This window comes from Pollicipes pollicipes, unplaced genomic scaffold (genome assembly GCF_011947565.3).
Source record: "Pollicipes pollicipes isolate AB1234 unplaced genomic scaffold, Ppol_2.1 Scaffold_4881;HRSCAF=5763_pilon_pilon_pilon, whole genome shotgun sequence".
Classification (NCBI taxonomy): Eukaryota; Metazoa; Arthropoda; class Thecostraca; order Pollicipedomorpha; family Pollicipedidae; genus Pollicipes; species Pollicipes pollicipes.
In genome coordinates, this window is record NW_023596576.1 from 37,807,011 (window position 1) to 37,835,001 (window position 27,991).

Sequence of the window (27,991 nt, forward strand, 5' to 3'; positions counted from 1 at the left end):
CACATGCTCAAGCTGACCGATGCCGGCATGCGCAAGGTCGGCTGGTGGAGCCGGCAAGACGGCATCGTGCTGACCAACAGGACAGCCTTCTTCGGCGCCAGCGTGCCTAACGTCACCCTGCTGTCACCACCATACTGGTAAGACCCCCGTCACCACGGCGCTGTACGGCCTGACCTGAGAGGGACCGTCCTGGCTGTCGGATTAGATGGGAGAGAGGATGAGAGGGATCGTGGCGGAACCAGGGCGCTCTGGAGGAGCGCAGGCCATGCCAAGGGCCGGCTCGGCATGTGCCCGGTCTGGCGGGCGCCGGGCACAGCATAGACACCCTATCCGCTAACACCCTATCCGCTGACGCCCTGTCTGCTGACGCCCTGCCGCTGACGCCCTGTCCGCTGACACCCTGTCCGCTGATACTCTGTCCGCTGACTCTCTGTCCGCTGATGCCCTGTCCGTTAACACCCTGTCTGCTGACACCCTGCCCGCTGACACCCTGTCCGCTGATACTCTGTCCGCTGACGCCCTGCCGCTGCCGCCCTGTTCGCTGGCACCTTGCCCGGGGCGACAGCGTGCGGCCTGTGGTGACGGCACAGACGGCTGCGCTGGCCGGTGCCGACTGCAGTGTGTCGAGAGGTGCATTATAGACGAGACCGTTAACCAACTTTTTGTTGCTTTGTAAACATTTCAGTCACTAAGCTCAGCAAGGCGACCACCAAACACAAGAGTTTTCATAACTGGGCTGGACACGCAGCATGGCCAAGTCGTGCTTGCCTGCTGCCCCTTTCTGCAGTTAGTACAGAGTCTGTGGTGGTGATATATTTTGGAAAAGACATCAACTGGAAGTGTTGTCAGGCTGCAACATAGGGCATGGGCTAATGAAATGTCACAATACGGAAAAATATCATGAAACCACCTTTCCAATATCCTTCTTATCGTTCGAGCCTTTATTGAAAAGTAGTTCAAGGGTACATTTCACTGCACAGCCGTTTTCACCAAAATACTTTTGTCGTTGACTTCCAGTTCAAATTGCTCATACCGCAACCACTTGGAATTTTGTCTTCGCGTTTCAAGTTAATCGGTGTTTATTTTTCCTTCGCATTGCGGCCATATAGCTGCAATGTGACAAGAGAAATCCACTCGCGCTGCAGCTTTGGTCAAGTTATGATCTACGAGCTATAACACTCATAGGCCATGCATATCGAATGATGATTATATGGTCAGTCTACGCTCATGATGCTTAGATGACACCAATCAGTCCATCGTCTCCTGAGGCGTAGGTGACACACCATCAGTCAAGCATACCATGAGCGTAGATGACACCATCATTAAGCGTCCCATGAGGCGTAGCTGACACCAGCATTGAGGTCTTATCATGCACAGCCGACACCATCATTAAGCGTCCCAATGCGGCGTAGATGGCACCATCATTAAGCGCCTCATGAGGCGTAGAAAGCAACCCTCAGTAAGCGTATCCCATGAGCGCTTTCACGCGTGATGTTAGCCAGTCCCGTCACGTCCACCGATGTCCTGCTGAGCTGGGCGGAAGCTCAGGGGATGTCGTCTGGATGCCGGGTGCGGGCGGACAATGCCGCACGCGCAGGGACGAATAACTAGGTCATTAGTGGAGGCCGTGACTATCCCTGCCGCCACCGCCGCCGCCGCCGCCGCCGCCGCCGCCGCCAGAGGCGTGGCTGGCGACAGCCGCCCGCCCGGCCGAGGCGTGGCTGTTCATAGAGCTAAACGTTTCCCTGAGGGTCCGCGTGACAAATGATGCAGGCTCATTGGTCCGCGTGTTTGCCGGCACGAGTGGAGAATACTGAGAAATGTTGGCGTGACAGACCAGCCGGCAGTCGGGACTGGCATCTTTGAATAGTAAAGTGCGGACGTTAAGGACAGTTGGCATGGCTTGAGCCACACCCGTGACCGCCAGCCACACCCGCCCTCTTCACCGACGTGGCTGACACTGCCTTTTTTGCGTTGCGCGTCGATAATGACCCATCACTCGTGAAGGAAATGAACCGTCACCCAGCATCATTTAATCTGCATTCGCGTCACAGTCAGTAATATGAATGGACAGAGGGTGCTCAGTAGACTGGAAATAGCCGTGCATTGAGATACTCAAACAATAAACCTGCATATTTTCCGCACTCCCCAGAGACATGCAGTCGTTAGTGCCATGCAACCACTTCAATTTTCCCCGGGGAATGTTTTTTAGCACTGGTAAATTGGTGAATTGGTGAAGGTGAATTTTGTTTAGCACTGCTGCCGTCTCGTAGCAGCGTCACGACGTTCGATCACGCGAAAGAATGAATGCACGCGCTCGAAATTAGCATTTATAAGTTCTCCGAAGTACTAAAATGCGGTGCGTTGTCTTAAGAACACTGTTTTATCGTGGAAGCATGCGCAAGAGCACGATATCCAGCATTGGCCAACTCCTGCGCTCTCTGTGCCGCCAGTGTGCCTTGCCGTTCCCGTGTCGGCTTTCATATGTAAAATTGCGCGCTGTAATTGCTGCCTATCTGCTGTTGCCTATACGCGCAAAGGGGGGTGTTTCACACTTGTATGGGGTTTTTAACCGGAATAGCCATCTAGAGGATCATTCGTTGCAGTTCAATTAAGATCTAATTACCCTAGTTTCTGAGCTATACGCCCGCAAAGATGTGTGTTGTGCAAGGTAAGATAGCGTAGCCAAACCATAACGTATTGATGAGTTAATTTACTAAACAGAGAAATTGTGCTGTCTGGAGCAATCTTTTCCACTTATAATTATATCAATAGTTATGAGCGAGCTTATTGTATCATATATGATGTTTGCTTCACTATGTTCAAATGTGAAGTTCAGGTACGTTCAAATGCAATTCCCTTTAAATATTTTGATGAAAAGGCAGACACACAGCAGGTTGATCTACATTAAAACCGAATACCACCCGCGCCTGCCTGTCGCGAACATCTGCTCTCTTCTTTAGCTGACCCCCTCGGTAGTTCACCCGGACCGGCGTCGACCGTTGCTATTAGTCACTTATCCAAGCGCGGGTCTGCAACACACACACACACACACACACACACACACACACACACACACACACACACACACACACACACACACACACACACACACACACACACACACACACACACACACACCACACACACACACACACACACACACACACACACACACCACACACACACACACACACCACACACACACACACACACACACACACACCACACACACACACACACACACACACACACCACACACACACACACACACACACACACACACACAACACACACACACACACACACACACACACACACGCACACACACACACACCGGCCGCGCATCGCTTCCCCGCTATCCCCAGCGCGGACCGGCATTACACGTGCATTCGGCGGCCGGGCGCCAGTCCGCCTGGCCCGGCGGCGCTTCGGTGATGGGCAACTCGTGCGGCGGGAAGAAACAGCGCGAGAGATAGAGAGAGAGAGAGAGAGAGAGAGAGAGAGAGAGGAGAGAGAGAGAGAGAGAGAAGAGAGAGAGAGAGGAGAGAGAGAGAGAGAGAGAGAGAGAGAGAGAGAGAGAGAGAGAGAGGAGAGAGAGAGAGAGAGAGAGAGAGAGAGAGATAGAGAGAGAGAGAGAGAGAAGACGAGTATAGAGAGAGAGAGGAGCGAGAGAGAGAGAAGAGCTAGACGCCTTATATATATTTAAAACAAATTGTAGATAATATTAGCAGCTCTATATTTAAGCAGCGCCTTAGAATATGTCTCACCACTTGTGGCATGTGAAACCTATGAGATATAGTCCAGGTGTTTCACACATGCATGACAGACCCCAGCTGCCTAGACTGGGCTTACGCTCCTGCAGGTGGGTGCCTGGAAGGTATGCTGCGCCGCATAGTCTGAGTATAGCGGAACAGACGCTTTCAGCAGGCAACAGATGTCGCGTCCACGCGAATGGAAGTCAACCCTACGCCTTTGCCACAAGGCTGATAAACGGAAGAACGGCCTTGGTGATACATCTCATTCACAACACTTATATTTTATCATAAAGCCTGAAGCCAAGCATGAAACTTTGTAGGCAAAATTTCCGCTCGCTTATCTCCACTTTGGCACAAGACCCCAGTCCTGGATGGCGTCGTGGATACTTTGATAGCGAAGAGTAGAAGTTTGTCTACGGCATCGTGCAAAGGAATATCATGTAGATTTCTTAAGTTTGTTGGCGTCTTGTTGCGTAGTAGAATAAAAATGGCTGCTCGTTAACTGAACCTAAAGTCAGTTATAAAGAACCCTAGTTTCTCTTCACACATCCAAATGTCTTCATTTAGCGCAGCAACTGCGCGTGTTGCAGGCAGGGACGTTATCTGATGTGCTTCCAGGTGTGCTGGGGGGGGGGGGGGGGAATATGATCCCTTAGTGCCAACTGGAGTTCCCCGCCTCTTCTCTGGCCCCCCGCAATGCATATAAACAGAAACGGAAAAGTGGGCCGAAAAAATACAGATACAAATATCACAACTATTAGCAAACTAAAAACATAGACACGTTGTTTTTTACATGCCATCTCATTCATATATTGACCCAGGCTGCCAATTTCGACAAGTTTTTTACATGATAAAACCTGCATTGAGATGAAGAACAATTGACTGCAACATGCGGCTGCCCATATAGCAGTTAATTCATGTTCCCCTCAACGGCGGCAAGTGTCCTTGTCGCACTTTTTCACATCAAAGGCACAGCATAGCAGTTTAAGGCTGGTCTGGATTCCAGCGAAACGATTCCCGAAAAATCCAGTGAAATCTGCAACGTGTGCAGTGTCCCACATCCCGTTGAAGCCACTCAGGGACCCAGTCGGGGACAAAAAGGGAGCGGCTAAAGTGACTGGTGCCCACCCCCGTCACAGGTCCGTGAATCAGAAGGCATGCGCCCTAACCAGTGGAGCTACAGGAACTGACTAAGCACATTGTGGGACGGGACGATTTAAAGGGCAACTTGGCAATATATCTGCAAGATTGTGGAACCACACCCAAGGCATAGGGGAATATAATCAGCGCACTTTGTGCGGTGAGTGCAAGATATATTGGAGCGGTGTTAATCAGTTCATGTGAAGAAAACTGGCCGTCAACATTGCTTCAAAATATCGAGCTTCTTCAATATCTTTGAAGATGTTGTCCACCACTTTCTCATGACATAATGAAGGTGGGTTATTTTCTACGTGGCAACTCCTAGCTCATCACCATAAAACATCAAGATTTTCGCCATTTAATACTAACATCGATTTCCATTGCATGTCAAATCATTGATGATTCCATTAAGATGGCCATTCCGCGAACTCATTCGGTTAACAGTCTGTACCTATCTGCCTTTCGTTATCAACATCTCTGTTGAGAAAGTCATGCAAGCTTAGTTTTACACTTACAAATAAGTACATTGCATAGCACTACACGGACTGAATTTCAGCATCTGGTCCAGCCCAGTCCAGCTGGTCCAGATTATTTGAACTAAATGTTGTAAGTGATGCATGATAATTACATGTTTTAAGTGATGGCACAGTTTCTAGCTCATCCATTGAAAAACCCTTTGCAACCGTAGGAAAACTTGCGATATTTGTGCAATGACCTCCAGCAACAGCATCGCCATCCCCAACACCATTGCCATCAGCGCTGTTTGAGCGACGCGCGTGCCCGGTTCCTGTGAGACCCCTCCGGCAGGAGCGGCCGTTCGTCATGCTGAGCAGCAACGCCAACCTGACGGGCAACAGCAGGTTCGAGGGCTTCTGCGTGGACCTGCTGGCGCGCGTGGCTGAGATGGTTGGGTTCCGGTACCGGCTGGAGTTGGCGCCCGAGGGCGTGTTCGGTTACCAGGACGCCGAGACGGGCCAGTGGAACGGCGTCGTGCGACGCCTCATGGACAAGGTGAGCCGTCCGAGGCCAGCTGGTAGAGACACTCAGGCGTTGGGCCTCCGACCAGATGGTCTGGGGCTCCCTCGCCGCGGGCAAGTCGTATCCGTGCCGTTTTCCGCGGGGCTTGAAAAGCACAGATAATTTTAGCAGTAAAGTGCGTCGATGGACAGCCAAACAACTGAAGGCGAGCGGCCAGGCGGCGGAGGGGCTCCGCCCGGCCGACCGACGGGCGTCGGACGTGCGAGAACGGCCGCGAGATATTATGTTTCAGGGAGGTTTTCAAGATAAATTCACATCGTTCAAATCTTAGAGTGGGCCGAATCTTTCACCTTTATATCTTTAAGAATGCTCTCTAAACAGCTGTTTAGCCACAGCAACACGAAAGCATAAACTTGTAAATATTTACTTACCATAGTTCACCACCAGAACCCAGCATCAGTTCACTGGTCATGTCAGTCATTCATCATCAGTCACTGGAAATGCTCATGCTTTGCTGTCATAAATGTAGAAAATTGTGGAGGTGAAATATACACTCGATCTACATTTTAAGCCTACTAATTGGTGTTCTACGCGTTCTAACGGTGCTTCTTTCAGACACGTCATGATTTTCGTTCACTCGTCAGCTGCCGCTTAGTGTTAACCGTGGGGCCGACAAAACATGAGCTACGGAGAAGCAATGCCGGGCCTCGGGTTTTAAATGTGAGGTTTGCAAGCGAGTATGTGCCTAACATCATACAGTTGGTTTCAATTTCATTTCTGACCGAAGTTTAAACACCCCAGACAAACATGGGCTGGCCATGTCAAAGCGTATTTTGGTACCATTTCGATAAATAGTGGAAGTTCACGGGGTGCTCAATATCTCTGTAGAACCCAGCAAAAATTCCGACAAGGCTGCTGAGCGCTATCGCTTGAAAACGGACATACTGAACCATTATAAAGCGATCAGCACGGTGGTTTATTCTATACGGTCATTTACCGCTTGCTTCCTTCACCATATCGATTTCAAGATACAAACGAAATTACATCTTCCGGCCGCTTTTAACTTCTTGTTCGGTTCAAGGAAAAATTATCTGAAGACCGCATTCTCCTGAAATCAAATGGATTACGCCCAGTACTTCATTTCGGGAAGGGTCCTTTCAGCACCTTTTGAGCACCTTTCACCATCAGGTAGCCCTTTGTCAATCTTGTACGCCTACCCCCCACCTCCACCCTTCCCAAAACTCAGACTACCCTCTTCTGGGCACACAAAGTTTCGACCAGATAATTCTCCTGACGGCATCAACTGTCTTTGGGTGCTGGGTTCGGGAATATGCTTGTTTTGCAGCCAAGTACGCTTCTCTACTTGGATTTTCGCATTGGAATTGCTGGGATTTGAACCATGATATTCTGATTACGATTCCAGCAATCTACCACTGATCTAACCGGGAATTGCATTTCATCTTGGGTACAATTGGGGAAACTGGGGAAAGGAAATCCCCCGCTTTGTCTTGTTTCGATCCTAGGTCAGGGTTCCGCATCCTGTGATTCTCGTCATGCCCCGTCCCCCACAACAAAGGTAAGTTTCATTCGATCCTTCTCCGCAATAACACTTGACGACACCCGGAGAACTAGCGGACTACAACTGATGGGTATATACTGATGCACCAGACGGCGACAATATTCGGAACGACTAGCCGTTTTTAAGACGGATCACGGTGCAAAACCTTAAAAACTTTTTAAAAATCAACGTTTTTTTCTAACAGCATGTCTTTTATCAGCCATTGTTGTCTAGAAATGTTTGGCGGGGATTTGAAAGCATGTTTGTAAAGACGCATAATTTGATAAAACTGTTGTTTAGCTTGCTATAAGCAGATTGTTTTTATGGACACATGTGATGACAAGTCTGTTCCTACCGAAGCTTTTCTGAACATTTTAAAAACATTCCTTGGCATGTCTGATGCAGACACTACAAAAAAACCCTGTGTCCTTGTAGCGTCCTTGTCCACAGGTATGCAGTGCTTACAGAGCTTACTTTCAGTACATACAAAGCTTACTTAAAGTACTCAGCGGATTCACATTGCCCTAACGCGATCCAAGATGAGTGATACATGAATGAAATGACCCTGAAAGCCCGTCTTGCTCCGCACAGCACCCATGTAAAGTGTTGACACAGCCAGCATCCAACGCCCTCGACCGATGCACATTGCTGATTACCAGGCTGACATTGCTGATTGATTGCCAGTTTTTTTTTTCTAGAATTTGGATGAATTGAAAGCATGTGCTGGAGAAATGGAATTGTACGAAACAATCTTTTCCTCGGCAGAGAGTTTGTTACATACTTAAACTGCATAGAAATTGTTTCAAAAAAGTTTGCCAGTGTATGAATCCATCATGAAAAAGGCTATTGGTCATTCGTTATACTAAGGCCTCGCCTAACTCATCACGTAAAATGTGTAAAAGTTACCATTCACCCGTCGTCATCGGGGCTTTTCGGCGCACTCCCTTACTGAGCCTATACGGTGTCGCTTAATTGTGACCCTGGCAGGAAGGGTGGGCACCACGGACAATCGAACTTCTGATATCCCGAACCCCGCACCTCTGGTTTCCCAGACTCGCAGCCTGACCACCGCGCTACGGGCACCACAGTTCCCACGCACAGGATGTGAGGGATGTGGGACGAGGTGAGACGTTCTCCTGCCCGCACCTGAGGCGGTGCGGGACGAGGCGAGACGCTCTCCTGCCCGCGCCCGAGACGGTGCGGGACGAGGCGAGACGCTCGCCTGCCCGCACGTGAGACGGTGCGGGACGAGGCGAGACGCTCTCCTGCCCGCACCTGAGACGCTGTGCTCCTTCTCTGATTGACAGAAGGCGGATCTGGCTGTGGCTTCGATGACTATCAACTACGCCAGGGAGAGTGTGGTCGACTTCACCAAGCCTTTTATGAATCTGGGCATTAGTATCCTGTTCAAGGTGGGTTGACGTGGCTTGTAGCATTCTGCACGTCGTTCATCGATGCCCTCTGAGCTTAGCGATTCGCTGTTTACAAGAACGCTCAATGCAGTCTCAAATTGTTAGCCCATGGAACAGAACAGCCCATGGAACAGCTTAAAATATGTTGGATAACAACAGACAGCATCTTGGCGACGGCTCCCAAGGTCTTGACAGAGGCGTTCTGTTTGCCGCAGGTGCCCAAGAGTCAGCCCACTCGTCTGTTCAGGTGAGCATCAGTCAGTCCTGCCGTCTGTTCACGTGAGCGCCAGTAAGTCAGTCCATCTGTTCAGGTGAGCACTAGTAGGTCCGGCCGTCTGTTCAGTTGAGCACCAGTCTGTCCGCCCATCTGTTCAGGTGAGCACCAGTCGGTCCAGCCTTCTGTTCAGGTGAGCACCAGTCGGTCTGCCCACCTGTTCAGGTGAGCACCAGTCGGTCCGGCCGCATGTTCAGGTGAGCACCAGTCGATCCAGCCTTCTGTTCAGGTGAGCACCAGTCGGTCCGGCCGTCTGCTCAGGTGAGCACCAGTCGGTCTGCCCACCTGTTCAGGTGAGCGCCAGTCGGTCCGGCCGCATGTTCAGGTGAGCACCAGTCGGTCCAGCCTTCTGTTCAGGTGAGCACCAGTCGGTCCGGCCGTCTGCTCAGGTGAGCACCAGTCGGTCCGGCCGTCTGCTCAGGTGAGCACCAGTCAGTCCGGCCGTACGTTCAGGCGCACTTCGCACCCGACAAGCGCGACCGCCACCGGCTCCCATCTGTTGCGCCGCGCTCACCCGCACGCCCGAAGGACGGTCTCTGTCGAGTGGTGCTCTCTGTTTCAACCTGCTCACAACTTACAGCATTATCATACGGCGTCAATAATGCTCAGTGAATGTCGGCATTGCAGGACATTACAATTGCCATTTTATTTAATGGCTGATTGTTCCCCCACCAATCGATGCACATCGTGTTTTTTAAGCGCATGCGACGTACACAACGCGCAGTTGTAACTTATTGTCGCTTTTCCTTGCCTCTAGCTCTCGGCCTGTAATTCATTGTAACATTTCAGGTACCCATGATCCCAATAGAGATGAGCTGTTCCAGATCCTTTCGTATCTAGCAGTTATAGCCCTGACTACGTCCGTATCTTTCGTGATGCGTGCTAGTTGCATAGTCATGTATTCGTGTTACCGCCTTTTAGCCTCACACCAGGCCAGAGGTTGACCAGACCAGACCAGAGATGTGTGGCAGAGGTCTGCCACACACCAGAGGGCTCGAAAGGGGCTCCCATCGGGCTCGCCACCCTCACCTTGGACGACTCCTGATGCAGGTCACGATGGCATGCTCGAGTCGTAACCTGTCGCCGTCTGCGCGCCCTCAGCTTCATGAACCCGCTGGCTGTGGAGATCTGGCTGTACGTCATGGCCGCCTACGTTATCGTCTCCTTCACCATGTTCGTGATGGCGCGCTTCAGCCCGTATGAGTGGAACAACCCGCACCCGTGCTTCGCTGATAACGACGTGGTGGAAAACCAGTTCAGCGTCAGCAACAGCTTCTGGTTCATCACGGGCACCCTGTTGCGTCAGGGGTCCGGCCTCAATCCCAAGGTTAGACATCTATCATCTGTTGCGTCAGGGGTCCGGCCTCAATCCCAAGGTTAGACATCTATCATCTGTTGCGTCAGGGGTCCGGCCTCAATCCCAAGGTTAGACATCTGTCATCTGTTGCGTCAGGGGTCCGGCCTCAATCCCAAGGTTAGACATCTGTCATCTGTTGCGTCAGGGGTCCGGCCTCAATCCCAAGGTTAGACATCTATCATCTGTTGCGTCAGGGGTCCGGCCTCAATCCCAAGGTTAGACATCTATCATCTGTTGCGTCAGGGGTCTGCCCTCAATCCCAAGGTTAGATCTGTCTGCCATCTGCTGCGTCAGGGACCCAGTTTCATTACTAAGGCTGGACATCTGTCATCTTCCGCGTGAATAGCCCGGCTTTAATCCTTTATTCAGACATCTGCCATCTTCTGTGTAAGAGGCCCGGTCCTAATACCAAAGTTAGACATCTGTCATCAGCTGCGTCACGGGTCGGACCTGAACCCAAAGGTAAGGTGGCTCTCATCTACTGCGCCAAGCGCCCGGCCATAATCCTAAAGTTAGACATCTGTCATCCGCTGCGTCATAGGTCCGATCTGAGCCCAAAGGTAAGGTGGCTCTCATTTACTGCGCCAAGCGCCCGGCCTTAATCCCAAAGATTAGGCGGCTCTCATCTGTTGCGCCGGGGTCTCGCTTCAGACTCAAAAGAGTTCGCCAGCGAGTCAAGGGAGCGGGTGGGCGATGAGGATTTATTCGGTTAATGGCGGCCTGTGTCTACCGCCCGAATGAAAATGGATGACGTTAAGTGTTCTAAGGAAGATAGAAGATCCATTTACGGAATGTTCATTTGTTCGTAGAGTGGATGGTCGGAAGGGTGAGCAAGCCACGCAGGGAGACCGAGGAGATCCTGCTACAATGGCGCTGGGCCAGGGTGGCGTTGCCTTGGGAGATTAGGCAGGGGAGCATGTGGCTATTACACAAACATTTGTGCATCGGCTTCACGAAAGGTAAGAGTACAATGGATGCACGTGCGCATTCCAGGACCGTGAATATGCTCCCGCTGAACTCGCTGTCGAGATCGCGAGAAATGAGGGTATGGAAAGCGATCGAAGTACTGCTGAGATTCGAAGGATTTCTTATACATGCGAATGCAGGGATCAAACGAAGTTTTGCTAATGATGGGAACGGAGGAAACGGGTCTGGGAAGTGCTGGGGAAATCGGACTGATGGAAAGGTACTTGCAGAATACATTTGTGCTGCAACGTGACGGAAGAAAGTATCGAGCAGTTAGATAGAACCGTTACTGCTCGCCAAACTGGAGGAGTACTTTTCCATTTCAGGGGAGTGAAATGTTCAATATTTTAACCCTCACCTAACCCTATCGGGAGCCGAGATGCTGGCTCCAGGATGACCTAGTTTTCTGCTAGCTGAGTGGTTAAGAAATGACTCCCCCTCTCCAGTTAGTTTGCTACACGAGACCCTGCCGGCCCTCGTACTGCAGCACCCGACAGACAAGTGTACGCACTCACACACGACCCTCCTGTTCAGGCTGTGACGGCGGGTTTCGCTGCCGTAGGTGATTAGCTTCAAATTACAGCGGCTGCAAACGCCTCATATTACAGTCAACACCTGCTCCTGTCTGAATTATATTGATTTTCTGTCTGGCTGAGTGGCTGGCCGTGTGTCAGTGCCGCTCATTGGACAGCGGTCCAGGCGGCCAGGCGGTGGAGGGTGCGGCGGAAGGTCCGGCACCGCTGCAGGTAGGGGTCGCCACCGAGCCGTGCCTGAACCCGAATAGACATGTGACGTGGGCCGCCACAGCCTCGAGTTCTGGACTGGTGATCTTTCCACTGGGGCATCGATCCGAGTGTTTTTAGCAGTATCTCTAGTAGTCAGGTGCCTTTTGGGGAGGGGAGGGGGAGGTGGGAGGGGGGCAAACACGGCTGGCGTGGGGGGGGGGGGCGTGGCAACGGCACGGCGTAGCAACGTCAAATTTTGCATAGCTACTGGGAATTGAATAACGGATCGTTTAGTATCAAAAATTTAGATACACTTCGTAAGATGGCTGACCTATGGCAGGTCAAAGCCAGGTCATGGATTCAGCGAAGTCTGTTTCTAGGAAATCGCTCAATCTGATGCAACGACGGGATGTTAGACGAAGCTGTACATCTCTGACATACTTCCTTGGGCAACACAACAATTGAATGAACAAACTGCATTGTTCTAGGTATGATATGGTATGGTATGGTATGACATATGACCAGGTATGACGGTCAAAAACGACCTGTTTTAAGCGACCTATTTAAAGCGACCCACTAAAAGCGACCTGTGATGGTCTAAAGCGACCCTAGGTAAAAAACGACCTACTTTATTACTTCACGGTTTGCTTTATGGGGTAGTTCCTGGTGCTCATTTTGAATTTACTCCTAGCAGGAACTGCTTTACACGTCTTTTACCGACGTCTTAAAGGTCAGAATAGGTCACTGACCTAAAATGACCCAGGTCAACATTTTGTGTTTGGGAACATACTGCCAAGTGTCGTCTTTGTCGATTATTCAAATGCAAAAATCAAAGCAGTATTATATGATTTTGGTCACTATGACCTTCAAAAGCTTAAACAAGGTCACTGACCTTAAATGAGCATGTGACCATCTGCTTAGGACAGGAATCTTGACTCTGAGGGCACTTTGGAAGTTTGACCTTGTTTAACCTTATTTGACCTGAAGACCATGACCCAAAAACCTAAAAACTGGCCGAAGTGAGTTCACGCACAGGCTAACACACCCTGTAAATTTGGCGTTCCCAGCTTTCTTGGTTCTTGAGATCTCAGGATAGGCAAATTGACCCCGACCGGGAAAAGGATATCCAACCGGTCACCCGAGCGCGTGCTGGGGGTGGCAGACCCATAAATTTTGGAAGGCATCAAGTCCAGTGCGACGATCATCCAGCACATCCCAGCGGGTGTTCTCTCGGTTAGAGAAAACACGAACTATTTTACCATCTTAATGCTCTTAGCGTGTATTTGGAAAGGGTGCTGATTTGCATTTATGAGTTACAGTAAACAAACTGGTCAGTTGGGATACAAATCTGGTTACGATCCAGCGAGGAAATGGAAGAAGGAAGATGTGAGATTGCATGAATGCAAAATCATTATAGCTTTCCTTCTCAATTAGTTGTGTACGGATTTGTATTCCATTTTTGGACGAAGGGTAGGTCGTATATTTGCTTTTAGATTGCCGTGCAATGTGACTTGCAATTCTCTAACCACATACACTTAGTTGGGAAATTTCCCTAGACAAAGTGGCCAAATTTTCACGTCTATTGTCTTGCTCGTCAGAATCCCAGTTTTACCCAGTAGCCTAGTTTGAGGACCGAAATGCCTGATAGTTATCTTCGCATTGCCATCATCAATGGGTGTATTAAAAAACACCCCTTTCTCGCCCAACCAATCCGACAAAACTCGGACAAAGGGCGAATAGTCCAGCGATATCGCTACGACATTGATACCCGCCAGGCTGTAAGGGATGGCTGTAAATGCAGCAATTTACTTACCGAGTTGTGAAATAAACAAAAGCAAAGTGTAATGTGCAGATATGTGCGGTGGCTATGGCCAATCAGCTAAGATTATGCCCGTCACATCAAGCCACGAGAGCGTTGCGAATCGTTCGAAAACGAGACGAAACGAGAGTGGTCGTTCGGTAGCGTAATCATCATTTCCCTAACACCACACGAGAACAAGACATGCGCGAGCAGTAACCATCACTTTTAGCACGTAATATATTCCTTCCATGCATCACAAAGATATTACGTCTGCATTATATTTTTTCATCTACCATTGCGTCGTTAGATTAAAACGTCAGTATCAATGGTTGCAGCCAGTCTTCCCGAGAAGGATCGAGGCAGGGATGTAGTTCCGCAAAACAAGTGGGGGAGGGGGTGAGCAGGGAAGAATGGTGAAACCTATTCCCAAAATACCTACGGCGGGCCTGTCCCCGGATTTTGCCCACCTCCTTCCCAAAGCTGTGACACTGGAGCTCCCCCATCTCCTCAAATAAGTTGGAAACTACACCCCCGGTTTGAGGCAAAACTTGCCTTCCTGCTTATGAGAAATAGCTCAAGACTGGGTTGCAGACGTTTTGAAATGGCGCTGCTTCATATTTCTGTGTTAGGTCCGAATTTACACTTTCCGCAAAGCACACACTAATGGCGCTGCCGTAAACCCGCTTATTTCAAACGTCGCAGCTGTCAGAAAGGTGCTTTGAGCAAAGGTTTCTACTTGGATGCCTTCACTTGGATGGCAGACTATCAAAGTCGACCACATGAACTGGCAAAGTGTATTAGTCCTCGCTTTGATTCGCCGTTTTTCATAACGCGATCTGACAGGGGGGGGGGGGGATGCGATCCCATTCCCCCCGGCGTTTCCAAGTTTATTAGGCTAGATCTTAGTCGATATTTCAATGTATTGGTCTCGTCGGGGTATACTGTTGGGTGATAGTTTTTGAGTTGTTAGGTCAATGATTGATCCCATTATGCCAGGTCAAAGGTCAAATTTTCCAGAAAGTTGCACTTTTCAGCTTTACAGCATACATACGACAGCCTGCGCCTTCTGACAAATGGCTCAAGCAGACGTGTTCCTTGTTTAGTTTGAGTCAATGGTGTATATTTTATGTATTTTGAGCATCCCGTTATGACATGTGGCTCCGTCAACGTAACAATATTGACCCGCCGCGCGCGCTCCGCGACATCGTCCGTGGACGTTCGCCGCCTGCGCCGGCCGTGGAACGTCTTGCGGTGTTTCTAAAATATACCGCTGCTCCGAAGTCAGAGTAGCTAGAAACACGTTTTAAGTATCAAAACACGCGCAATGCGTACTCATTAGGCTACTAAAAATTTGGGGGCGATTGCAAAGCATACCGGAGAGGTACCCTCAAAGGACTTAGAGGCGGTCGCGCCGACCCCCGTCAGGGCGAGTCTCAAAAAGAGTATCCCACCTTATTTGTTCTTTTCACTTATTATAGCATCAGACACGTACGATTGGATTATCAACGCCAGTTTTCTTTATTCCTTCTGAAAAGCTCAAAACTTTTATTTTGAAGTAGCCCACTTTACGGAAGAAGTCTCGTTGGACTCCGTACTCAACACTATAAAAGTATTGAATTTCATTTGCTTTGTTTTTTTCCAACGTGTGTCTTCTGCAGTGCGAACAATACACTAATGTGTCAAAATATTTACGTAATAAATGTTGCGAAAGCTTGAACACTTCGTGTAGACCAAAACAATATGCTAGCGTGGAGCTATTCCGCAAATTTAACGAAACGATATACTATGGCTTTGATTTTTCCCTTATGACGTTTACCACAGTGATTCTTTTCGAGGCGCACTTTGGCTTTGGGAATGGGTGTATCCCATGATCCATGCGACGTACTGGTTAAAATTTCAACCAATGTGCTTCTCGGCAACAGGCTTTTGTTCGTTGGGCCAATCACAAATGTTCTTTTATTCGCACCAGTAGGGGTGCGCACGGCGGTTGTCGTGACAACGGTGGTCGTCACTATAGGGAAGACGTGTAGCAGCACTGGGCAGTGCTGTTACCGAGCGTGGACAGCATAATTTGGACTCTTGGACTGGGCATTTGGACTGGGCATCTCTGGACTGGATAGTTAAAATTGATAGCCTTATTGTGTCACTGCCTGCTTGTGCTTACCACTCCGCTGCAGTGTCACTACCCAGTGTTATTATCAGACGTAAGTAATCCTGAGGTTTCACTAGAGTGCATTTTTTAGAAATATGGGTGGATTAATTTTCATTAAAGGATAGACATTCCCTTTAAGCGGTATACAAATAGCGGTGGCGGCCACGTGAGCTGCAAACGACCGAACTCCCGTAAGGAAAAGATCGCCTGAAGCAGATGATTTATGATGACCTTAATTGCAAGCAAGTAATTGATATCATGCATGACGTAACCTTTTGCAGAAGCGTCTTGCGTGCGATTGGTTGAAAAAAGTGTTTTGCTAATCCGCCGACACTCCTCAGGCGGCGTCCACCCGTATAGTGGGCAGCATCTGGTGGTTCTTCACGCTCATCATCATCTCCTCCTACACGGCCAATCTGGCCGCCTTCCTCACCGTCGAGCGCACGTCCACCTCCATACGTGAGTACGGCGTCGTGGCAGCCGGGGCACGGGTTTGCCCCCTCCGGCCGACCGATGCTTCGGAGCTGCTTCCTTCCGCATGGCTGCGGAACTGGCGCAAAGGTTTTTTCTCTGCCATTGACTGGATCTTGTCATTTTTACGACGATTCGATGGGCCGTACGACATGTAGCCGCGCTCTTCAAGAGATTCGGTGTTTCAAAAGTTGTCTAGTGGTGCGTCATGCCTGCCCGTAAAAGCATGGTCTCGTTTATAGCCAGCCAACCACAATTTTATCAAATTATGCGTCTTTATCAACATATTTTAAATTTTTGCGAAGCATTTCTAGCCAAAAATCGTTGACAAAATGGATGTTGTCGAAAAATGAACGCAGAAGTTTTTTGAAGTTAAAATTGTTGTACTGTAATCGTTCGTGACAACGGCCATTTCTGCACTTTGTTTCCGGCCATAACACTATGAATGGAATTGTTGCCGAAAAGATTACTTATGTTAAATGGTATGTCGTACGTACCTGACATTCCGTATGCTTGTTTCACGGGACAGTATTTTGCAAATTATAACGGCGTCAAGCAAAATTTCTGGAAAAAGCAAGATACGAAATGATCGGGCGAGCATGCGGCAGGTCTTGCCACCTTTAACCTCCCAAACGTTAACGTTAACAGTATGCCCAGTTCAAATAAATGTAATATCAAAATGACCCTAACGTCCGATGTACGCTACACTAATGATAGCCACTAAATACGATGTCAGTAACAGCATCCATCAGTTGTGAGCAAGTCAAGTGAGCACACAACGACACATAGCATATCACGCTACAACATGTGCCCGGCAAGGTCTTCAAATTGTCTCTTGTCTCTTGTCTCTTGTCTCAAATTGTCTCTTGTCTCAATTGTCTCTTGTGCTGATTGCTGGTCAGGCGAGGAGTTGAACTGATTTATATAATATAATTTTATTTTGAGGTGTGTTTCATATTGACGCGTCGGTAAGACATGCCGCATGCCAATCACACAGAGCAATAACCAACTTCCGTGCGCGGGCGAAAATAACCTCGGAAGTTAACGCACCCGTAAAAGCTGAAAGGCCAATTGCTACAGCTTACAAGCATTGCAAACGTAAATGCAGCGCATTTTGTGGATAAGATTACTGGGTGTTCTACAAAGACCTTAACAATATCCTTCATCACATAGCCATCTCTCAGCCCCTGGGCCGCGGAGTATGGGCTCCCCTTTCCTATTCCATATGCGCAGGCGAATGCCAGCCGTGCGTTCGGACCCGGTCCGTTTCTTCACAGTCCAGTCCTGGCTGCCAGGCTCTAACGATTATCGTCTGCCGCAACACGCTCGGCCGGGACAGGCGTGCGCTCGGCTCGGCGTGAGCGGCGTCATTTTCCGGCCCACTAACCGCCGCCCTCTGGCCCGTCTGCGAGCTGCCAGGCGCGGCCGTTGGCGGCGCGACCGCTCGGTCAGCTCGGCTCGACCTGCCAGCGCCTGGACGAGGTCCTGGCGGCGCCGCCGTCGGGCTGGCCGGCCGCTGCCAGCGGTGAGCCGTCACAGCCAGACGGCGCGGCACGGGCCTCACCGCCGGCGCAGTCTCACCAGCGTAATACATGCTTTGCTCGCGCTTTTGTCCGCGTGGGTACTCGGTCTGTGGCTGGTGCCTCAGCGGCCCCGACTACGTCCTCAGTGACCCAGCGGTCCAGCGACTCCCACTGATCCGTGGCTCCCGCCCCGTCCGCTGCCCTCCCGTCCGCCGTCGCCCCCTGCCTCCATTGGTAGAGCTCCGGACATCTGACCTTTTCTGCGAAGAAACGCGACCGTCGTCGTCACCCTCATTTTATGTCGCGTCAGCTATTGCATTGACATATTGGCGCTGAGAGGCCAGGACACGATTGGGATTCAAACTTGGTCTCCCTGCGTGAGAGGCCGATGCGATGATCAGTCGACCATTACAACCTCCTCCCCCTCCCCAGACATCCGACTAGCAAAGCGTGAACGACGATGGACGCCGACTATGGGCGTCTTGCCTTAGAAGTGCCGTCTATTTGGCTCGCGAAATTAGTTTCTCTATTTGATTTGTTATATTATATACATGTATGCATATTAAATGCATGTATATATATATATATATATATATATATATATATATATACATATGCATATATATATATATATATATATATATATATATATATGTATATGTATATATCGCTGCACTCACAATTGTTTTATAGCATGACGCCGCATTGTTAACGCCAGCTGGCCATGACCCACGGTGCGCCACGGTAGCTGGCTGTTGGTCGGGCTCGGCCTCACCGGAACCGCGCCGGGCTGAACTGAGCCGGGCACGACCGTCGGTCCATCGGTCCAGCGATCTCTGGGGCGGACTGGTCCGAGACGCGCCCGACTGTTGACGTTTTGAGCCAGTCTCCGGGGCGGGACTGCCGGGCCGCACCGAACTTCGCCTGGCTGCTGGTGCGACGGGCCGGCCCAGCGCCGGTTGGACTCGGCCGGCGGTGCAGGCCCATTGATCGACGACCCAGCACCGCCCCAGGGGAATCAGCCATTCTATTCTTCGGCTCCCACGTCCGGCGCGCTTTTCCAGCGACGAACGAGAGGACAGACGCAAAAAGGAAAGCTCAAATGAACGGCGGAAACTGAAGATGGGAATTGAAAATTCAAGAGCTGTCTCTAATGAGGCAATCTGATGATGTTCCGCTCTGCCTGTTGTAATTGACGGTATTTGCCTAGTAACGTTGTTTGTGTATGAGAACTGCTCGTTTGATGCATACAAACATGATGCAAACATACTGATGTTTCGGAGATGCAAGTGTGGTTACCCTTGCAACAGTAATTGTAGATATCTAATATCGCTGCTCGTTCCCAAAAGCATAGGCGTGGTAAAATTCAACTGAAACGTAACCGTAGGTTCAGAAGAAGGAGCGTTTGTGCTAGCTGCATGGTCCGCGAAATCACTTCGTTGCAGTTCTCCAAGTATTTCAAGCATTCCCAAATCAATACATGGACCGATCTCATGCGACCTCAGCCATCGGCGCGTGCTTAAGCTCCAATCATCATCGTCACCTGCCTTCGATGAACCACGCCGCGTGACGCAATAACTGGCAGGGTCCTGAGTCGACGTAGGAGTGACCCGACCAATGCAGTGAGTGTTGTGTTCCGCAGAGAGCGCGGCCGACCTGGCCAACCAGGAGGACATCGAGTACGGCACGCTGGAGGGGGGCTCCACCATGACCTTCTTCCGCGTGAGTAGACCCGCGGACGGCCTGCAGCGGTCAGACTCGTGGAAAGGGGAGTGTAACACTGACATTTTGATTTTCGCAATCTGGCACTTCGGGGGTTGTGATCAGGGGAAAAATGGGCGATTTTGTCGCCCGAATGGTAAGTGGGCAAAAATATCTCCATCAACATATTTTGGGCCTGCTTGCAAAATCGAAAAAGCCCTTTTGCGGTCGCAACTTCAATAAGTGGAATAGATGGACCATTAGACATGCACTATTTGTTCTATGCCGTGATTAAACTTTTAAAGAAAAAAAATTAAAAAAACAAAATACGTCTGGGCTCATTTTTCGACAGATTTGTTTGCGGGCTGCGGTTTGTTTATGGCAAAAATACTTACCTTTTGGATAGTTGAAAACTGCTTCTTGCGTGCTCCTCGTCAAAATCCGTGGCGGCGCCTCTGCTGACAATATCGACTCCATATGTATGAACCGGGCGTGTATTATCGCTCCACCCACGTTAGACAGGTTTACCGTACATATCTCACATTTACTCCCAACAACCGGTTGGCATCTCCGCCAGGGAAGATGAGAGTGGGAAAATGGGACATGCCCAGTGAGCGAGCCTGATGTAAATACTCTTCGATAGTTACTCTCGTCGTTAGACCGCCCATCACGGCTCGCTAGGGATTGTCGGATAGCATGCGAGCCTAATCATGACTCACATAATAAATACTAACAACCATAAAACGTCGATAATGAATGCTAGTCACAACTTGTCTTAGCAAAAAATGAGTTACACAGAGCATGTCCGTGCAACGTTACCGACCTCAGCATATTTGAGAACCATTGTTCATACACATGTGCATTGCCCTCCCCTGGAAACATCCCTGCACGTGTGGCTCCCAATACGCGAACTATTTCTAAAATTCGGATACCCACGCCCACGAAATCCCTGGAGACTGGTTCTATGCCGGAGGACATAGGGTTTCCTTCTAAATTAGATTTTGTCTGTCTAGTGAAACAGGGAAAGACGTCATAACACTTATATTTAATTTAGGTCTCTCCCTTTCGTTCCCACGTCGCCTCTGGAAAATAATCATTGGATGCGAAGAAAATACACTGAAAGCCACAGCTTTGGATCAGCCAAAACAATAGATCAACAGAAACGCAAGTTGTAAAAATGAAGACAACCGCGCGAAAATCCTTCGAGTCTTTAAGTCTGTTTTGCCCGTTAACATCCTTGTAAAAACGGGCAAAACTTATGGTCAGTTTTTACAAGCTCAAATTCATTGACTTCGACAAATTCTAGACACTTCCACTGCGACAGAAGCAAAAAGTTCTGTTATCGGTGTTTCATCGCGTATGATTATTAAAGGCGTGTCAGGAAGTGTTTTTTCCTCAAGCACATCGATGATGTTCCGATGAAGCTTTTTTGAGCCGCTTGAAGAGAATGTTCCACATTTAAAGATATTTATGGAAGCATCAGATTTAATCATTGCCTCGCTTTTAAGTGGAAAGGTTTTTCTAGATAACTCAAGTTCCCTGTTTAGTAAATATGCTGCTCAGTACGTCATTGTTTGGTGACGTCAGCGTACCTTGCACAAGATTGACTGAGAGCCAACTGGCGGCCGTTATATCTGGAAATCATTCTAACGAACACCAAATATGAACGACTTCACAATTATATTTTTATTGGCCTAGATCGCCGCGCGGCCAACGGAGTGGCAGGATCGCGGGATTTGAATGTCATTATGGTGTCAGGGATGCCTGGCTGACTTTGAAATAGTCTCACCATAAAAATGTGTACATCTTCACGGGCGTAAAGCTCAGAAATTAGGATAGTGTGGGTCTTAAAAGGGCATGGGTGTGTACTGCATTGAATGGTCTCCAAGATGGCTATTTTATTTCAAAACCCCATACAAATACGGAACACTCCCTTTCATAAATGGCGGCGATGGATGCGCTCAGGTATAAAGCATGATCACTGAAGTGCCAACTCGCGAAAGCCAACAATGCCGTGTTAAGCTACGCCTCTCATCGTGGGCATGAGTTGGTCGACGAGTGTCGTAACCAGGGAGCGCGAGGATGTTTACCACAGCGGCACGTGGGCTGCCATCCCAGTGTAGAGGGCCTCCACGCCGGCCAGCCCTGACGGACCCGCTGCCGCACCGTGGGGAACCTGTCGCTCCCCTCTATCGGCACTGACATCGAATACTGAGCACTCTGTTGCAAAGGCTGCGTCGCTGAGCTCTAAATAGGAGGAATACGATGCGTAGGTTCTGAAAAAGATAGCACCGAGTACCTGTCAGAGGTAATCTGGCCCCTCTGTTGTGAGAGAAAAACAAGCATCCATTTGAGCGAGTGTGACCGTCGTGCGTCATATTGCGGCGACCTATCCGACTACATACTCTACTGCGTCTGTACGTGCAAATCTATTTGCAGACTTAAAGTACGTCCATCTAGATCGTTGTCACGCGTTCTGAAATTGTTTTTTATTGTGTGTGGTAAAATATCCTACTGATTGAGAAAATATCTCAACACGCTGGTGTTGGCCTGCGATGCGATGTTTTTGTTGCGGACTTCAAAATCATGCGACGGGATGTTTGTTTCCTTGGGCACGTCGTATTGCTATGCATCTACAAAGCCTCCTTAGTCCAATGGGATCAAATGGGACTCTGGTGTCGCCTAGGCTCACCGTGGCTTGGATCGTACCTGACCGTGCTGATTGCAGGACTCCAAGATCGACACGTACCAGAAGATGTGGCGCTTCATGAACAGCCGCAAGCAGTCCGTCTTCGTCTCCGACCACAAGTACGGCGTGCAGCGCGTACTGAAGGGCAACTACGCCTACCTGATGGAGTCCACCGGACTGGACTACATCGTACAGCGCAACTGCAACCTCACGCAGGTCGGCGGCCTGCTCGACTCCAAGGGTTACGGCATCGCCACTCCAGCTGGTGGGTGTCCGCACGGAATCAGCGGGGCGTAGGGTGCTGGAAGTGGCGGGCATCAGCAGGTGTCAACTGGCGACCGACTGAGCCGGTCTTGGAGAAATGGGTTCGGTGGCGGTGCGGCCTTGACTAGTTATCATTAAGACGCTCCAACAACGGCGGGGCGATGCGCAGCACACCGAGCCCAGCCCACTCACGTCGGCCGGCGAGTTCGCCGAAGCATGACTTTGAGCAATCCGTTGTAGTATATGGCGAGAGCACCCAAGTCCTGGTGGACCGGCAAAGGCATAATGGAGTCTATCCTTCATGATACTGTGTTCAGATCTCCTTCACCCGGACCCGGCCCGAGGTAGTCACCGGAGCAGCAGACTGGCAGGAGGTGGCGCCCGGACCACCGGCGCGGCCGGGGGGGGGGGGGGGGTGAGGGGGGGAGGGGCGGCGAGCGCACTGACCCAGGGGTCGTCTGCGCGCCGGCAGGGTCGCCCTGGCGGGACCGGATCTCGCTAGCCATCTTGGACCTGCAGGAGAACGGCGTGGTACAGATGCTGTACAACAAGTGGTGGAAGGACACGGGCGACGTCTGCAACCGGGACGAGAAGAAGTCCGAGTCGAAGGCCAGCGAGCTGGGCATCGAGAACATCGGTCAGTCCGCAGGGATGTGCTGTAAGAGGCTACAGCACTGAGAACATCGGCCAGGCAGCAGGAATCTGTTGTAACAGGCTGCACCAATCAAAGCATGATTAAAATCCAAATGCGCTTCAAAGCTGTAATATTTTCCTCGTTCTTAAAGAGGGCGTGATCATTTTATTTACTGACTACGCATGTGCATATTTTCGTCACAAATAGGTGAAAGTGAGAGGGGTGAAGGCCGCAATATAAAGCAGACGAAGCTTGGGTGTGTCGATCATTCCCTCTCGACTGGTAGATCTACTACTCATTAACCGATTGCATGACAATTCAACATGCTCCGATTGTGTTGCAAACCAACATGCTCATTTATCACTCTTTGCCGAAAATTTGTTCGTACATCTATGTTACACCTTAGCACCGATTGTACAGTTTTAAGTTCAAGCAAAGCAGTCATGGACGAGGGACAGTGTTTTCGTTCCTTTTCCTAGCTCGCGTTGGTTGCATCTGGCGTTCCCACTGAAGTGATTTTACGGCAAACCTGGATTTTTCCCGACTGAGAATGGCTACATTTTTGACAGATCAGTCAAAAAACGATCAACAATATCATGTACCTTGACGTCTGACACGCCTATGTAGAGTTTGTTCAAAATAAAGGGCATATTTGTCATCTTTGTTGTTGTTGATTGGTGTTCTCGGGCGCGCCGACTGCAGCGGTCATTTGGCGCCCATCTATATTTATAATCAATATTATATACGTTAATGCATACTTTTATTTCTAAGCACAGCTATTTGGAGAAACTAAAAATATGAATAACGGGAGCAAGAGATGGGGACACCACAGGCACGTGCGCGTGGCTTCCCGCTCTGCATTCAGTTCCACTGACAATGTTTATCAAGTGAATGAGCCAGCTCACGCCATTGACAACATAATCACGCTCGAGTGGAGAAGCGTAGTCACCCTGTCTTATGTCAGCTTTGATGTTTCTGGAGGTAATTAGTTATTCAGGAGAGGCCTCAAAGATGAGCCGCGCCGAGAGTAGTGCCCCGACTCCTGCCACGTGCAAGAGGCCGGCAAAAGGATGATTAATGAGGCAATATCTTCAAGAGGGGTAGCAATTGCTTTCAAAGCTTGGAGAAAGTCTATGTGTCAGGATATCCCTATGCGATTGCACTCTACTAATATTTTCAATTATTTTCACGATGTTTAAACTTCAGTTATATATTTAACAGCTTAGCACGAATGAGGATGAAACTATCTTTAAACACAAGGTAGCAAGCGAATCAAACATGGCAGACCAGGCCTCGCAGCAACCACACAAGTCTAGATTGGACCGCGACTATCAGGCGTCATGACCGGAACGTTCCTGAAATGCGGTCAATGCTCATGGCGTCTGATCACCGTGGTAAGCATTTTTTTCTAATCTGAGACTGGCTATGGTCATCGTAACCTTCCGGTTCAGCCGCCTGTGTTTTATGTAGCCCTAATTAGTAAAGAGTCGGGTTTTAGAATGTGGGAGCTCAGACAATTTACCATTTTAAACACATTTGTACTGAAAGTGTCTGCACAAAGCCGGAATATTTTGTGGATTAGCGTGTCTCGGTTTTTTAATTGCAAGTTGTTAGCTTGTTCAGCCTGCTTCGCCCGTGATTATGACAACAGCTTGAAACGTTGGGTGCTGTCAATAAAACCAATGTTTTTTTCTGGAAGGTATTTTAACAAGTGTCATAAATAACATCAATGGTTAAAAAAATTGGACGTACTTCCTTATAGCTTGAAAGCCGATAGCTTAACCTCAGACTTCTGAATTCATAAAGTGTAGATTTGTCTGCATCTCGCTGGTGGACGTTGGTGGATTCGGGGCCGCTAAAGCGCGGCCACAACCCTACAAAAGTTGCTTAAATCGCTAGAAGGGTAAGAAAAGTGAATTTTCTTATCGGGCGTCCGACATTCCCCGGAGAATTTGTAAGAACGCTAGGGCTAACTGTTTCAGATATTTTGTGGGGCTTGTGGCGCACGACTGTAATTTCCCGAGTTTGTGATGATGTCTTCACTTTGAGCAGGTCAATGCAGCCCGATGTTTTCCAGCAACTCGTATTTTTACATCCTACTGGTCACTCAATAGAAAGAGAAACGAAGACACACTCCATCTTAATGCAGGTGCCCTGTAAAAGTACATTTGCACGCGTCTCGGGCGTTTCTACACGCCAATGGCTCAGCCGTGCGTCGGCGGGGCCCTCAAGTACGATGTACTCACGACATATCGCGACACTTGCGCGAGGCATGATCTATGAGCATTTCCCCCGCCTCTAGCACCAAGCTTAATATTGTACATGGTGTGCATAGCCGAGAGACATGCGTCAACGTTTCGAGACCCAAAGGTGGTTTCGGTCTACGAGCGTCATTAGCCTGGCGCTAAACTTTCGATAAGTTCGGGAGGTGAGCTGGCCTTCTCACAGGGCCGTATGGGTTCTATGCTCGTGAGTTTATGCTATACATTAGCACTCTCAATTAGTGGCTAAATGAAAGCGGTCTGGCGACACCAGCCAAGTGCTTGACCATCCGGTTGGTTGCTAGCACATGAGACAGGACAGGATGGGAACATCTCCATATGCTGCGCCTGGTAGCCGCCGGCCTCGTCACAGCTGTCCTTAGTCTGCTGCCGCTGTCACTCGATAACGCACCAGCTGCTGGTGCCTACCGCTGCTTATATGACTGCTGTCTACCGCCGCTTATACCACTGCTGCCTACCGCCGCTTATACTACTGCTGCCTACCGCCGCTTACACTATTAGTGCCTGCCGGTGTCTCTCTTAGCCGCGGGTGATTCATCGCGAGTCTGGTATCGATCTCGCTTCGCCCTGACGGCCGGCTCTGGTTCGCAGGCGGCGTGTTCGTAGTGCTGCTGTGCGGCCTCTCGCTGGCCATCATCGTCGCCGTCCTCGAGTTCTGCTGGAACTCCAAGAAAAACGCGCAAACCGATCGGGTAAGGGTCGATCCCAGCGTGTTCTGTTTGTTGAATATGTTTGGAGCAAAGAAGACACCACATTGGCGGCTATGCATTTCCTTGGAGTGCTTGATTGGGGAGCTAGGTCATCTTTCAAAGTACGCTATTACGAGATATGATGTCATTACGTGACCCTGTCCTGTATAGTCAGTATATTATCATTGAGTGAAAACGAATGCCAACGGCCGGCCAGTGGACTTAACCCATCACGCAACACAACCGATAGCATGATTGATTGGGTGTGCCCAGCCAGGGGTCCCAGCAACCCGACCTTCCTTAAACAAGGTTTGCAGTCACACACAAATCACAATCACCACTGATTTGCAATCATGAGCTTTCATGAAATGTGAGTTGCGAGTTCATAGGTTACTCCATTTTTAAATTGGCCTCTATTCGAGCAGAATAGTATGCCAGACCATTAAATTCTACGCAAAGGGGATACAAATTGTGTGTTATATTAATATTTCGTTGAGTTTTGGAATGCTCCAACAAGAACAAGATATTGATCCCACCACAAAATATTGGTAATAGGGCCCACACCAAAATTTGGGTGGCCTTAATCAACGCTGGGGAGAGGGATACCGAGGCGTTCACAAAATAATGCAAATTGACTCTCCTAGTCGCTGATCTCGGTCACAGTTTCTCATGCTCCCGCTCCACTTTGCTGAATGTTCTGGCGCGCTTCTCCAGGACATGGGTTATGATATCTTATTTTCAGGATATGTCCATTGGTCAATTGTTTGACTGGGTGAGTGCTGTAAAGATGCAACACGCTCCCCGGACCGCCATCCGTGTAGTTCTGGTTTTCGTCTTACCTGCCTGCTCCGTATCCCGCCTTTTCATAATTGACTGATAGTCATGACGAGCCGTACATTATTTCCATTACAGCAATCCATCTGCCTGGAGATGGCCAACGAGCTGCGGTTCGCCATGCGGTGCCACGCGCCCCGACAGCGACCCGCCCTGCGCCGCTCGTGCTCCCGCTGTCACAACACCACCGCCACCTACGTCCCGCAACCGCCGCCACGACCGCCATCTGTTGGCTGTGACGTCATCGCTGCCCGTCTGGCGGAGAACGGCGGCTCTGGCAATGGCTACGCGTTGGATCATCGCGGCACCTTGCTGGAGTACTCTTGATTTGAGACCCTCCCGCTGTGTGGTGTAAGTGTGCTGGATTTGGGCACTGATGTGGTGCTAGTGGACCAGTGCGGAGTGGCCGGCGACCGGCTCACTGGAACGAGTGACGACTGCACGCGAGATAGGACCGTGGACGGACTCCAGAGGCAGCTCGCCACGTGGGCCGCATTCCAGGGCAACGAGCGGACTGCACACTTGGCCCGCTTATGATGTTGGTAATGTGCGGTTAGTTGAATCTAGCTGACGGGGCGTGGATGGTTGCTGCTTTAGAGCGTACCTGTTACCTGCACAGTCTTGGGAGGTACAAACTGATGTGTTTTTTCCCACGCACGATCTCGTTTTTATGTGCGTGTATCCTACAGGTTGGTTTCGTTAAATAAATATTGCTGTAAATATACAACCACACATTCATTCATGGTTGCAGGTTGTGGTGAGGTAACTTTTATCAGGATAAGC

At 49.7% G+C, this 27,991-nt stretch overlaps 1 protein-coding gene across 1 annotated transcript; it reads left to right on the plus strand.

Annotated features, from left to right (window-relative positions):
- LOC119100342 (glutamate receptor ionotropic, kainate 2) lies at positions 1-27,882 on the plus strand. The gene is made up of 11 exons (XM_037223444.1): positions 1-102; positions 5,706-5,909; positions 8,742-8,846; positions 9,062-9,093; positions 10,222-10,447; positions 16,463-16,580; positions 19,758-19,837; positions 22,545-22,770; positions 23,242-23,406; positions 26,277-26,377; positions 27,287-27,882. The coding sequence occupies exons 1-11, from the start codon at positions 4-6 to the stop codon at positions 27,533-27,535; spliced, it is 1,605 nt and encodes a 534-aa protein (XP_037079339.1). The 5' UTR covers positions 1-3; the 3' UTR covers positions 27,536-27,882.
- The last annotated feature ends 109 nt before the right edge of the window (positions 27,883-27,991 follow it).